The sequence below is a fragment of the Nipponia nippon genome, unplaced genomic scaffold (assembly GCF_047370975.1).
Source record: "Nipponia nippon isolate SJK-2023a ecotype South Korea unplaced genomic scaffold, ASM4737097v1 scaffold_6, whole genome shotgun sequence".
NCBI classification, from domain to species: domain Eukaryota; kingdom Metazoa; phylum Chordata; class Aves; order Pelecaniformes; family Threskiornithidae; genus Nipponia; species Nipponia nippon.
The window spans coordinates 33,405,471-33,418,588 of NW_028262380.1; the positions used below are offsets into that span (position 1 = coordinate 33,405,471).

At 43.8% G+C, this 13,118-nt stretch overlaps 1 protein-coding gene across 2 annotated transcripts in view; it reads left to right on the forward strand.

Annotated features, from left to right (window-relative positions):
- The first annotated feature begins 230 nt into the window (after window positions 1-230).
- The window catches only part of ZDHHC2 (zDHHC palmitoyltransferase 2), a 36,322-nt gene continuing 23,434 nt past the window's right edge, over window positions 231-13,118 (forward strand). Inside the window, exons 1-3 of one of the 2 annotated variants that reach the window (XM_087737674.1) lie at window positions 378-440; window positions 10,426-10,452; window positions 12,958-13,075. Coding sequence is in view for 1 of the 2 variants with exons in the window: in XM_087737673.1 (XP_087593799.1) it covers window positions 269-440; window positions 10,426-10,452 (199 nt within the window). In the remaining variant the exon portion in view is untranslated. Of the gene's footprint in view, window positions 441-10,425; window positions 10,453-12,957; window positions 13,076-13,118 lie in introns of both variants that reach the window. The other variant, XM_087737673.1, reaches the window with a different exon arrangement.

The following is a 13,118-nucleotide window of genomic DNA, read 5'->3' on the forward strand; positions in this document are numbered from 1 at the left end:
CGCGGGAGGCGGCGGCAGCGTCCCCTTCCCTGCCAGCCCCGGGGCGGCCGCACCCCGCCGCGCCCCGAGGGGACGCTGCGGCCCCTGGGGCGGCGCTACCCCCCCGCCCTCCCCCTGCCCTGCCCTGCCCTGCCCTGCCCGGGGGGAGCGGCGGGCGGTGGGAGGAGCGGCCCTGCCGGAGAGCCCTGTCAGCGCGGGAGGGAGGGGCCGGGGCGGGCTCCGGCGGGGTGCGCGGCCGGGGCCCGGGCCCCCGGAGCGAGCGGCCGGGATGCGGTGCGGGAAGATGGCGGCACCGCCGCCGCCGCCGCCAGCTGGGGCGGCGGGCGCTTGGGGCGGCGTGCGGCGGCGCTGCCAGCGGCTGCTCTACTGGGTGCCGGTGCTCTTCATCTCCAGCATCCTCTGCTGGTCCTACTACGCCTATGTCACCCAGCTCTGCCTGCGTGAGTGCCGCCGCCGAGGGCGGGCGGGGGGCGTCGACGGGCTCCCGCGGGACGGGGGTGGGCGCCGCCGCCGCCCCTGGTGGGCGAGCGCCGCCGGGGTCCCGCCGCCGGGACGGGGCCGGGGGGAGGTGGCGGCGTTGTCTCTTGTTTCTCGGCGCCGGAGCCGCCCCTGGCCGCCGCCGCCACGCCCGCGGGCCGGGCCGGGGCTGGGGCAGAGGCAGGGTCCGGGGCCGGGGCCGCGCCGCCGCATGTGGCCGGCGACGGGCTGGGCTGGGCTGGGCTGGGCTGGGCGGGCTGGAGGCTGGCGGAGCGACCCCCGAGTCCCCCCCCAGGCAGCGGCCGGGGTCGCGCTGGGCCTCCGCGCCGCCTGGTGTCCCGTCCCCCCCCCCCCGCCGCGACCTGGTGGCGCGTAGTTTCCCCTTCCACGCGAGGAGGGAGCCGACCGCACGGGGCGGTTCACGGGCGTGAGCTTTCCTCCGTGGCCTGTGACACCCCAGCCTCAGCCTGGGACCCGGAGACCGCCGGTGCAGGCGGCGTGAGCGAAGTTAGCCGTCCCTTTGTTTCCCTCCCGCTGCGTGACAGCGCACGGACGCGTATGTGCGTGTGTAAAAACAGGGTCTTCTGTCAGCTGACGTGGCAGCGGGAACAGGGAACATCCCCGAGTCTCCCCGTGCCACTCGCCAGTCACCCCGAAAACGCCCGGGTGTCACAAGTTCTTGGTGCGCCGCTGGCACGGGCAGCCTGCACCTCCTTCCGAAGTCGTCCCGACCGTGCACCTGGGCTCTTCCTGAGCCTTAGGTGAATAATCAATCACGGACCGGAGGCTGGCTGTGCTCTGAGTATTCGTGTGAATTTGAGTAGTCGAGCCAGAAGGATTTATTAAATGACCAGCTCGCTAGGCTCCCTTGAATTAACTTCAGTTTCTGTTGCGGTTTATCTTGTAGAAAACAACTTAATCTTTGAATTTTAGAGGTTAATGTACAGCGTGCTGATGTTTCCTGAACAGTATTATAATAATGGCACAAAGGAATACAAATTAGCTGTTGTCTCCCCTTTCCCCTCTGCTGCAGGTGAGGTTCCTAGTGATGGTTGGTCATTGAGCATCTGCGTGAGGAACAGCGGTGAGGGGAAAATACCCAGCGCAAGCTGAGTGCATTTATATGCCGGTATAACTTTGCCAGACTTCAGCTGTTCATGTTGAAAATCTCAGCAGTCTGGTACCTAATTTTGGATTTCCTTTTTTTTTTTTTTTTTTTTTAACAGAAGACTGTGATAAAATTTTTGTCCCACAGATGCTTGGCTGAGCAGTTGAGACATTAAGCAAAAAATGATTGCCAGGCCTAGCACCTCTGTTTTGGAGGGAGGTGTCAAGACTTGGTGTGATTCCTATATCGGAGGTGGGCTTTTTACATCTTTTTTTTTTTTTTTTTTTTCACTAGCAACATTCAAATCTGTTAGTTTTAAATGCTGCTCTTCAACTAGAAATTGGGACTTGAGTTGCTGTGCCCTCACGAGAAGAGAGCTGAAGTGTCTACCTCCAGCGCAAGGCAGCGATTTGTCTGGGAGGCTGTGGGAAAAGTTGATGGAGCGAGCCTGGAAAGGGGAGGTGTCAGCTGGCACGAGGAGGGCAAGGGTGTTTCAGGGGAAAATGACCCTATAGTTAACATCTGTCCTAATGTACACAGCCCCGTGGTGCTTGTGGTACAGTAGGCTTGATTCGGGTGCTACTATTTGAGTGATCTACTGTATTTTTTCTTCTGTGTAATTCTGTGTAACGGAGGAAGATTGGGTTTTAGCTTACCTGAAAGCGAGTACCTCTTAAGGAAATGGCGTGCCTGAAATTTGCTTCAAACTATAAACTATGGTACCATAATTCCTTGAGAACCACTCAAAGGAAAAGGCCTGCAATGGGAGGGGAAGAAGAGGGAATCCTGGGGCTTTGCTAAAATATCTTTTACTGCATTCCTTTCTCTGGACAAAGGTGATTTTTTTTGTTGTTGTTGTTGCCTACCCCACCCCTCCTTCCCCATTCTGCCTGGCTCACCATAATAGTTGTTCACGTCTTCTGCTAATTCCATCTTTTATCTATATCTGGATGTTTTCTCTCATTTTTGGCATATTAAGATAAAATAAACTTATGTCTTGTCTTACTAATGAATATTTAGTGTAAACAACAGAAGGAATAGCTAACAACTCTTGAGGATGAAAGCCAACGGCAGAAACAGACTGTAAGCATTTCGTCGTTTTGAAGCCAGCCTGTCTACTCAGTGCATCTTTTATTCCTGCAGCACTAACTGCTAAAGAGGACATATTTAGCTGCTTATTTTATTGCAGCTTACTGTCATTGATGCTGATGACAATGCAGAGGGAGCAATGTTAACCGCTGTGCGAGGTCTTTGCACAGTTGTAAGTGGTTTATTTGAGCTTTTAGTAATGAGAAAGTATTTCAAATGTAGTATTTTAAATGTTTTTTTCAATTTCAAAATTTCATTTTTTTTCTGAAAATATACATTGCATTCAGTAAACTCTGCATATGAAAGAAAATATTTTTTCTCATGTCTTGCTTCTTATGTGTATCTCTAATTCGGGTTAGTAGAAATATAAGGCACTTAGACTAATTATCCGCTTCACGCTTTGGGTAAGGCAGAACCAATTGTTATTTGCACTGGTTCTGGCAGTTGTTTGTCAGATATGTTCTTGGCAAACTCGGATGTTGAGATCCTTTTTGGTTTTTGGTTTGGTTTCGTTTGGTTTCCTGCCAGTTCGTGATTTGGAGTTGCATGTAAGAAGGAAATGTGAAAATTTGACAGTGCTGTGACAAATGTTTTTAGTGAAAATACCAACTGTGCTGATGAAAGGGCTATCCAATAAATACAAATTGGTTGTGTATGTTCAGTTTTGATCCATTTTTACATGTCACTGATTTTAATTCTAAGGATAATGTGCTTGCTCAGGGAATCCTATCTGAAAATGCAGCTTGAATTTGTAATTTTGAAGAAGGAAAATAGATTTGCTGTGAAACATGGAAATGAGCAATATGCATTTCCTGACTATGTGAGTGAGGGGAAAGGGAGGAAATATTCCCACCTGGTGAGTGATTTGCCTGATTTGGAAAAGAGTAAGTGACTTCAGCACAGTTGAAGACAACAAGGCATTCACAACACAGTCAGGAGAGCTCATAAACTGCATCTTTGTTTTTGGAGTAGAATATGTGACTGTCCACCACTACCTTCAGTATGGAACAGAAAAATGTGGAATGACATCCAGCTGCTAAAGATGTTAATGATCGTGAAAGATTTTTGCTGGAGGATCAGATTGATTAGTGCTGAATTGAGGTTTTTGACTCTGTGTAACATCAGTGGAATGGAATTATAGCAGGATAAAAAGCTGCTTAATTCATCACAGTTTAGAGGCAGAATTAATATATGCCCTGTAGGCATGGCACTGTCATCAGGGGATCAGAAGCAGCAGAAAATATGGAGATAGAAGCTGATAGGAGGAAAAAAAAGGGAGGAGGAGAAAAAAGGTGAGGCCCAAGATTTGGTCAGCTGGATTTGAGCTCTTTGCTCAGTATGTTTTCCAAATGGATCAAAGGATTTGTGGTACTTGCTGCTCATATCTTGTAATCATCTACAGCTTACATTTGGCTATAGAAATACTAGTGTGTTCTAACATTGCAGTTGGCTGTTGTCAAATACCAGTTAAATACCCTGTCTGTACATTGGCTGCTAAGGTAGCAACGGATTTTGGTCAAAGCAAATTTGTATTTTTATCCTGTGTTTTGCAAACACCACATTTTTTCCTCTTCTGAGATCCCTGGTTACTTTTAGAAAAGTTTCAAAACTGGCAGCTGAAGTAAAATTGGCTTCTGAATTTTAGCCAGCAGGACTCCTGGCCGTTTCTCAAATTTCAATTGCATTCTTTCAGACTTTCAAAGACAGCTGCCATTCTGAAATGGAGTTGAAGCCTGTGTTTTAAGGATGACTACTTATCTTTCTGTGTAGTGCCTAGTGTACTACCTATAGGGTTTTTGCCTTGAAATTTAAAGCATGGCTTTAAGTGGAAAGCATAAGGTCTATGGTGAAGATATAATTACTAGATAAGATTGTGTTTTCAGTTAAAGATTTAACACTGCTTGATATATAACAGCTTGAATAGATGTTCTTGTCAGGGCGTACTCTGTTTTCTGAAAAGGATCTGGTAATACAACTTCTCTAGAAGTACTCTCCACTCTTCAGTTAGTCCTTGTGACTTGGAAAGTAAATGGGAAGTTTGTAGAGAAGAAAGATTAGATCAATTCTTAGGCATACTCAATTCAAAAGCAGTGGTTTTGTGGCCTTACCTAAAGAGGTACCAAATAGCAGCTTGCTGCTGGGTAGGTGGGTGGTGATGTAGTTTGATGGGCACAGGGTTAAAATGAATTTACCGAAACATTCACAAGCACTGTCAAATCCGAATGTATGGGTTATTGATGACTACTTATGCCAACCTTACATCTCCCAGAAATATTTCTGTTACTTTTTTCCTGAAGCGAAGTGCTGGTGGCAAAGTCTCCACCTTGTCACTCTGAATCAATGCAAATCACTGCTCTGTCTGGCAAAGAGGTAGTTTTTATTGCAAGCACTGATTTTTTTCTAAAGGACTGTTGCAGACAAGGATAGAACACTTGTCACAACTATAAAACACTTTTATGTGTACAGAGAGCTGAGTTAAACTGCATCTATAGATCAGTGTTTTACAGCTTCAGATATGCTATAAAGATAAAATACATACTTAGTTTTGTGCATCAGATCCAAGATGTTAAACTGTATAAAAGTTTGAGAGAAACAGCTATTTATAGATGTGGCTGCAGAGTCTCTGAATCAGATGTATCTTACTTTTGCATTCCAAAGTTTTAAATATTTAAAGAATGTACATAAAACATGGAAGCAAAATTTTGTAGATTGACTTCCATCAAAGCTTTTAAAAATTAATTGCTTTCTCCAGTTTTGTTTTTGTTTTTAATCTAACCGTCACATTTACTGTTCAGGAGCTTTGATTTTGGGTTTAGCAGTCAAGCAAAATTTAATGTTAGAAAACCAATGCAAGTTTTTTACGTGACTTTTATCTTCTAAAATCTTTTGGGTTTTGTGGTAGCAATGTGTCTTGCCGTGTCTCTAGCTACATGGAGACGGATGCCTACTTAATTTTTACAGGGGTTGAGTGAGGATAAAGATTTCTAGGGAAAATGAGCCATAGTTCAAGAAATGGGAAATCCATTTCTATCCCTGAATTAAGGTCTGACCCAGTGCAAGGTGCCTAGCAATGTGGCTTCTCTTCTTAGCAAACTAGGTTGGTAATGGAGTTGTAGCAGGCAGTTTTGAGATACTGTGGTGCCTCTTTGCTTGCCAAGGCGGCATTCCTAATGCTGCATGGCTTTCTCCCAGTGAGGAAGGCTACCAGCAAGTATGGGATGAATTCCCCAGGCTTCGCTGGGTGTCCTTTCCATCCTGGACTTTTTCCTATCTTTTTTAACACAACTTTCTGTCCTCAGTCACTGTTGTTTTTTGCAAGCGCGGGCTGTTTAGCAGCATTGACTACTGAATGTGCTGTTCCTGTTTCTGGCTGCCTGTCACTCAGGGCAAGCAGGGAACGATGTTTCTGGCTCAGGAAATTGGCATCTACGTTGGCAGAAGTCCTGCGTGCGTCCCAGCCTGATCCCTAATTCTGATGAGTGCCGTCTGCAAGCTGTGTAATGAAACAGAGAGGCTCTAATTATGTGATAGTCTGCTAGTACTGAACTGTAAATGGCATCCTGACGCTTTAGCAGTGGAAGGCTGATTCTTAATGAAATTGGCCCTTGCAGTGACTCAGGCGAACAGAGCTGTAACTTTTTAATGACTTCTTGAAGACAGGTCACGGTTTTATAATTATCTCTGTCTCTGAATATAGGGGAGTGTCATTCCATTCCTCTCTCAAAGGGTTTTACCCTGTTTTCTCCCAGATTGTAGGGATTGCTTAACAGTTGGGATTGGTGTGTCCTTGGTGTTTATTTTAGTCATTGTAGACATAAATGCTTTTTACACTTATTATTTGTACGCTATTTGACTACCAGTAAGTGAATTTGCAGCATTTAAGCTGATATTTATTAGTGACAGTCTGACCTACTTTTCTGGGCACTACCAGCATTGAATATAACCCCTTGAAAGAGAAACGAGAAAACTGCCAGAAAGGCTGGTATGAATGATTCACAGAAGACTATGTGATCAAATACTATTGAGTAATATAGCAAAGCTGTATCTCTGAATCTACTGAAAAACATAAAATTTGGTTTAAATAAATATATCGTGTGCTATTCAGAAGGTGGGGAAAATAGCAAATGTTTATTTGATCAAATCCAAAATTAGAGGGTTATTTCATGTCAGAAAATTATTTTCCATGCACTAAATAGTGTGATTTTAGAATTATAAGCATCTTGTGGTTACCCTAAGAAGTCTTTGTATCATGGTCATTCTACAAATAGAGGAAGTTTAATTTTTAAGAGAAATTTGAGAGAGAGTTTGATTTTTTTTTTGTTTGTTTTGGCTTTTATTTTCCCCTGCTGGTTAATTCTGCCACATTTGTGCAAAAAAAAACCCAGCAACCAAACCAAAAAAGACCCAGTTTTCCTCCATGGTCCTGTAGTATTGTGGATGCCTGTCCATTACTTTCCCACACATTATACCTCCTTCAGGGAGCCCTCATCAAAGGTGATTTAAAAAGGCATAAGCAGAAGGAATAGTACTTCACTTTGTGAAAAGCTGCAGGTTATTGGATATCTTGTGTATTCCTCTGTGTCACCATCTGAGGGGATGTTTGTTTAGCAGCGCGGTCTCCTTGTAAACACCACTTGCAGTAAGTGTGGAGAAAAAAGGTGGTAAGATTGAAGATGCTGGCATCTCTCTTAAGCCTTGCCTCTTCTACTCCAGTCTCTCACAGTGGTTGCAACTCAGGAGTGTATGAAATAACTCGTGAGTTATACTCAGCTGGTAAAAGAGATTAAAATGACAAGATGTATCAAAAAAATGCCTCGTTTCACTCTGCTGGGATTAACTGGACATTTTTGGGCACTTAGGTTTTAGCCTTCATGGTCTGCAGCTCCTGACTGTCGGGAACATTTGGCTTCTAAGCTAGATACTGCAAAAGCTGAAAAGATTGTCCACTGAGCAGGTGGACACATCTGACTCTGAGGAGTGCATTTCATCCTGGAGGTGGACAGAAATTTTGAAAAGCTGCAGGCTTGCATGCAGTCGGGTAGAAATTATTAAATTTGGATGTATTAGTTGTATTGGTCCCTTACTTGCAGACGTGTGGAAAAATCAAAAGTCTCAAACACATTAACTAATACATTTTATCCAAGGTTAAGGGGGGGGGGAAGATGACAAGTGCTTTCACAGTAACGTTCTATGCCATTACCTTGTTAAGAGAGGAGAATACCACAAATCATTGTGAAAGGTTGGTTAAGTAGATTTTAGTTTGAAACTGGTGATTCTGCAATGTATGCTTGGCTGTGGCTTTTGAATTAGCAGAGAGTAGTTATTCCAAGAAGACTGGCAAAATTTCTGCACACCTTGCTGGCCACACCAAGTGGAGAAAGAAAATTAGAATTTGAGTAGTGGCTAGTTTGTCCTAATCTGAGAGCTCCAGCACTTTTAAATTCCACACCAGCTCTAAAGATGTCTTTTGTTTTTTTCTGGTGGATGACTGTTTACTTACAGTTTTACAGTTCTTGTGCATTATTGTACTGCACTATCTCTGCTCCTCAGAGTCAGATGTGTATACATGTTCCCTCAGCTTCTCTCTAGCAGTTGTCTAGATGGATATTTAGCTTATCAAACTCGAAAGATTTCTCTTAGCTGAACTAGAAAACTGAGGTCAGAATAGAGTTTTCTTTATAGTGGCTTATGCAACTTCTGTGATGTCTTTCTGATTTTCAGGAAGAACTTTATAAACATGGTTACTTACTGTTTTCCCTCAGGTAAGGTAGATGCTCATTTTGGTAGAGCTATAGTCAAATCTCCATTTTAATAGGCCTATTTTATAATTATAGAGTCGTGGAGTAATTCATGTTTGAGAGGACCTCAGCTCATCTAGTCCAACGTCCTAATCAAAGCAGGGTTTGGTGTAGGGTCAGGCCAGGTTGTTCAGGACTTTATCTGGTTGAGTCTTGAAAAGCTCCAGACATGGAGACTGTACAACATGTCTGGGCAACTTGCTCCACTGGTGGACTGATCTCATCGTGGAAAAGTTTTTCCTTGTATCAAATATGATCCTCTCATTTCAACTTGTACCTACTGGCTCTTGTCCTCCCACCCTGCACCATTATGAAGAGCCCAGTTCCACCTCTTCAGTGCCTCCCTGGAGGTCCTGTTAGGTCCTCCCAAAGCCGTGTCTTCTCCAGGCTGAACAAGCCCTGGCCATGCAGCCTCTGCTCAGAGGATGAGTGATCCGATCCCTACCAGCTTGGTCCGTCTCCCCTGGACTTGTGTCTTTGTAGTATTGGGGGGCCCAAAGCTGGGGGCAATGTTCTGGATGTGATCTGAGTGCCGCGTAGAGGGGGATAATCCCTTCCCTTGACTGACCAGCCATGCCCCTGCTAATGCATCCCAAGAGGCTGCTGGTCCTCTCTGCTGCCCAGATGCTGCTGGGCTCATGTTCAGCTCGCTGCCTACCAGCACCCCCATGGCCTCTTCCACAGAGCTGCTCCAGCTTGGCCGTCCCCAGGCTGTATCATTGCAGGGGGCTGTGTCTTTACAGGTGCAGGACTTTGCCTTTGTCCTTGCTGAATTTCATAAGGGTCCTGGTGGCCCCTTCCTCCAGCCTGCCTGGGTCCCTCTGGATGGCAGTCCTGCACACAAGCATACCAGCTAGTGTCCCCAGGGTGGTGTCATCTGTAAACCTGATGAGCGTTCACTCTTCCAGAGCATTAGTTAAGGTGTTGAGCAGCACTGGCCCCATGGTACATCCTTGCATTGTGCAAGATATATTTAAATAGTGACTTTCACTCTATCAACAAGCCTGAGTTTAATACATCAGAGTAGGATGGCATGGCTGCTTGGCCTTTCAGTAGGAGTTGCCTTGTGCCTGCTGTTTGAAGACCAGCCTTCTGCGGCCATTTTTGTTAGGAAAACAAGAGCGGGTGAGAGATCCGTATAGCTACTGTCCTCTTGCTCGCAGTTGTAGGTGCCAGTATGTTACAGTTTGTAGACTGCTTAATTGAGACGGATAAATGCATGGTGGAGTGGTTTGGGTGGAAAGGGAAGAACACCATGAGGTTTTGATTACTTAGGAGTTTCTGATCTCTCTGAGATATCTGTTGTGGGGTGGTTATTTTTTTTAAATAACATGACTGAGAGTGGAGTATAGGTGTAAGAAAAAGATTTATTCTTTTTCATAAATGTGGTGACTGATACATGATACCTGTGTACTCCTCTCCATGCCTGACACACTTGCGCCTTGCTCACTCTCTTACTATCCCCGGATCCTGTAATCGGTGGGCAATTTCTTAAAGGAAATGCAGCTTTTGTCTACTTGCGATTTTTATGCCTTGGAGATCTAAGGTATCACTGAGTATTGCTGGCAAAACTAGTTCTGGAGTCTGACACCTCCGCCTCAAGAACAGAACATACATAAACAGTAAAACCTGTACAACCACAGTTAAAGAAATAACTTCTTCAGAGGTGGCTTTTCTTGGGTTAAACTTGGGCCACTTCAGACAGATGGAGGTGCTAGTTCTCAGGAACTGAGCCTGGGAATGGGAGCCAGAAAACCTTGTAAGCAATTGGCATTGTCTGCCTACTCTTGTGATGTACACAGCATAAGACCTTGATAGTGTGTGGCTTTATGCTTGTATTGTTTGACGATTAGTCTCCCCTCTTTGGTTGAAAAACAAAAGTTTAAAATACTCAGTTGCATCATTTGCTATTTAAACATCATTTTTACTCTTTCCTTTTTTCTCATTTTTCAGTGACAATGACAAATATTGGAGAAAAAGGTAAGATTTTTATTAGCTGTTCATAAGTAGAATTCATATATCAGGGTAGTACAGTAGTTTACTAGTAGAATTGAGATACAGATCTAACCTGTTTTAAATAAGTGTATTTTTTTGTGTTCCTCAGCTCCTTTTATTATCCTGCTGTTCCTGAGTATTGCTTTAGCCATTCCAAATAGAGATGAGAAAAATTAGAACTTTTTACTGTTACTGGCTTTCTGAAGGTTTTAAACATTTTTATTCATAACAAGGAAAGCTCTTGCAAAACCAGGACTCCTAAAGATGAGTAAGGTGTTTGTGCAGAGTGTGACATGCTTAAATGGGAGGCGAATTTTTTCTGCAGTTTCTTTTTAGCCAGTGTCTTTGAAAAAACAGAATCCTTCAGATACGTAACCTTTTCAGAAGATAATAAAACTGCCTGATTAGCTGTCATTAGAGTTCCTACCCTGAGGCTGTAGCATTTTTTAGATTGCTTTTCCAGATGCTATTTTAATACTACAGCACAACATGGAAGTGTGAAGTGTGGGGCTGCAGAGCTTTTGGAGGAAGGGGTTGGGGGTTAGGAGGCAAACTGTATGCTTTATATGTTTGTATAATTCCAGCAGGTTTTATTAAGTCATTGGTGACTCCCGCACTTAGAAAAAGTGTTTGCCAATTAAGAAACATTTGCTTGGAAAACTTTTTTCAGTTCAGTGATCTCTCCCCCCATGTGAGTGCGTAAGTGTTATCTGCAAACTTCAGCACCTGCAGACTTTGAAATAATTTCAGTTTCTTGCTGCTCCATAGTGTGTGTGGGGGAGACAAGTGTGGTGTTAGGCATTGCTCACAAAGCACATTAGAATTATCAGCAAAATGCATTGGGGAACATTAAATTTCTTTATTTTTAGCTGCTCAAAGCCTTGGTGAGCTTCAGCCAGTCAGGAGAAATTTGCCCTGGCTGTACTTCTGCCCTAAGTGAGCAAATGGGGCTCAGCCCTATTACAGGTTCCTGCAAATTTCCAGGCAACTCTAGCTATGCTAGCTGTTTTTAAATGGGTTGCCTTCAAGCAAGGGATATGCCATTTGGGTTTTCTTTCAGAAAAAGTGTAAAAGAGAAGGATTTCTGCCCAGGGAGCTGCGAACAGCTCTTCTATTTCTGTATCAAGGGAACTGAGGTTCTCATGTTGGACTCTCAACACCCACAGACCCAGTGGAGCAGCTGGGTAGCCCAGGGTCTCCATTGCAGTGCAGGGAAACGAGCGGGTAGGTAACCTGGAAGAAGGGACTGGTCAGGACCTGGGCCAGGCTGGAGAACTTAGGTGCAAGAGCAAACAAGAAGAGCTTAAGTCTTGTGCAGACTTCAAAGGGGAAACTTGGGATAATGTCTTCAGGCTAAAATTTTGTCTTCCTCCAGTACATTGTTTCCCTTTTCCCCCCCCACTTCGTCCATAGGTTTTTTTTTTTTTAATGTATGAAAAAGGAATTTTTTTATCAATCAGAGAGACTGTTATTCTCACAGCAATAAAGTATAGATGCAGATTAGTAAATACCTGGTGTACAGAACTGATGTAACTTGCCCTACCTTGCCCTCACTTTATGCCATGAATATACTGTTGTTTAAAAAAATACTGATTTTGTTTGAGTAAATCAGGGTTTTTTTAGAGTTCTTAGAAATATTCTGATAACAATGTGGACTGTTCCTGCCAGATGCTTGTGCAATAACAAAATGGTCATTTAGTGTATTGTGCTTGATGTGGAGTCCAGTTCTGTCACTTAAACTGATGAGATTTTTTTTCAGTTTACAGACATGGCATATGGCTCTTTTCCCCTGTCATACCAAAAGATTTGTACAGTGTTGCTCCTCAGATTTCGTTAGCTTTTGTTTATTATTTTTTAACTGCCTAGTGAGTAAGAATAAATATTTACTGTGTTGCTGCTTTTTTGAGTAAACAAACTTTAATACCAGAAACACTTATTCAGTGTTACTTTTGAGGCAAAATTACAAAAACCAAGAACATGCTGGGCTACTGTTCCTGCATTTATACACACCGTCATGCATGTCTTATGAAAAATTCTCTAGCACTGAATAGTATTACATATATAAAAACGTGGGCTAAGCATACAAGGGCAATATTTCAGATTGTGTAGTGAAAGTACACAAGTTCCCTTCTATGATGTTTTTTGACGATCTTATGAATTTATAGAAGTTGTATAAAGACTATTTGACCGCGTAGCTTCCATATAACCTTGAGCTCTGTATGATCTGAGTTCATCTGTACAGCAGGGAAATAATATTTTCCACTGTTACTGTCCTAGCTGTCCTTTATTTGCTGCTTCTCTGCCCAAGGAGGAAAAATCCAAGGAAATACTTTCTTGTGCATTAGAGCAAGTTAATCAGAGGATACAAGTTTTGAATTTACTATCATTTACTAAGCAAATTGCTTAGTACAGTGACAGCTTTTAAATGGAAACACCTATCCATCCATGGCAGGCTCTTTGGAAAAGTTAATGTTACCTTTTGTATTCTAGTAAAACAACTCAGCGTGATAAAGGCTGACTGGCATCTATTAAGAAAATCTAAGAATAAATCACTGGCTGCGAAGAATATGAATTAGTGAATGAACATTTGGATTCAAAGAACCTGCAGGTTTTTAAAAACCACCCTATTGCCCTTCCTCCTAAAAATCTAG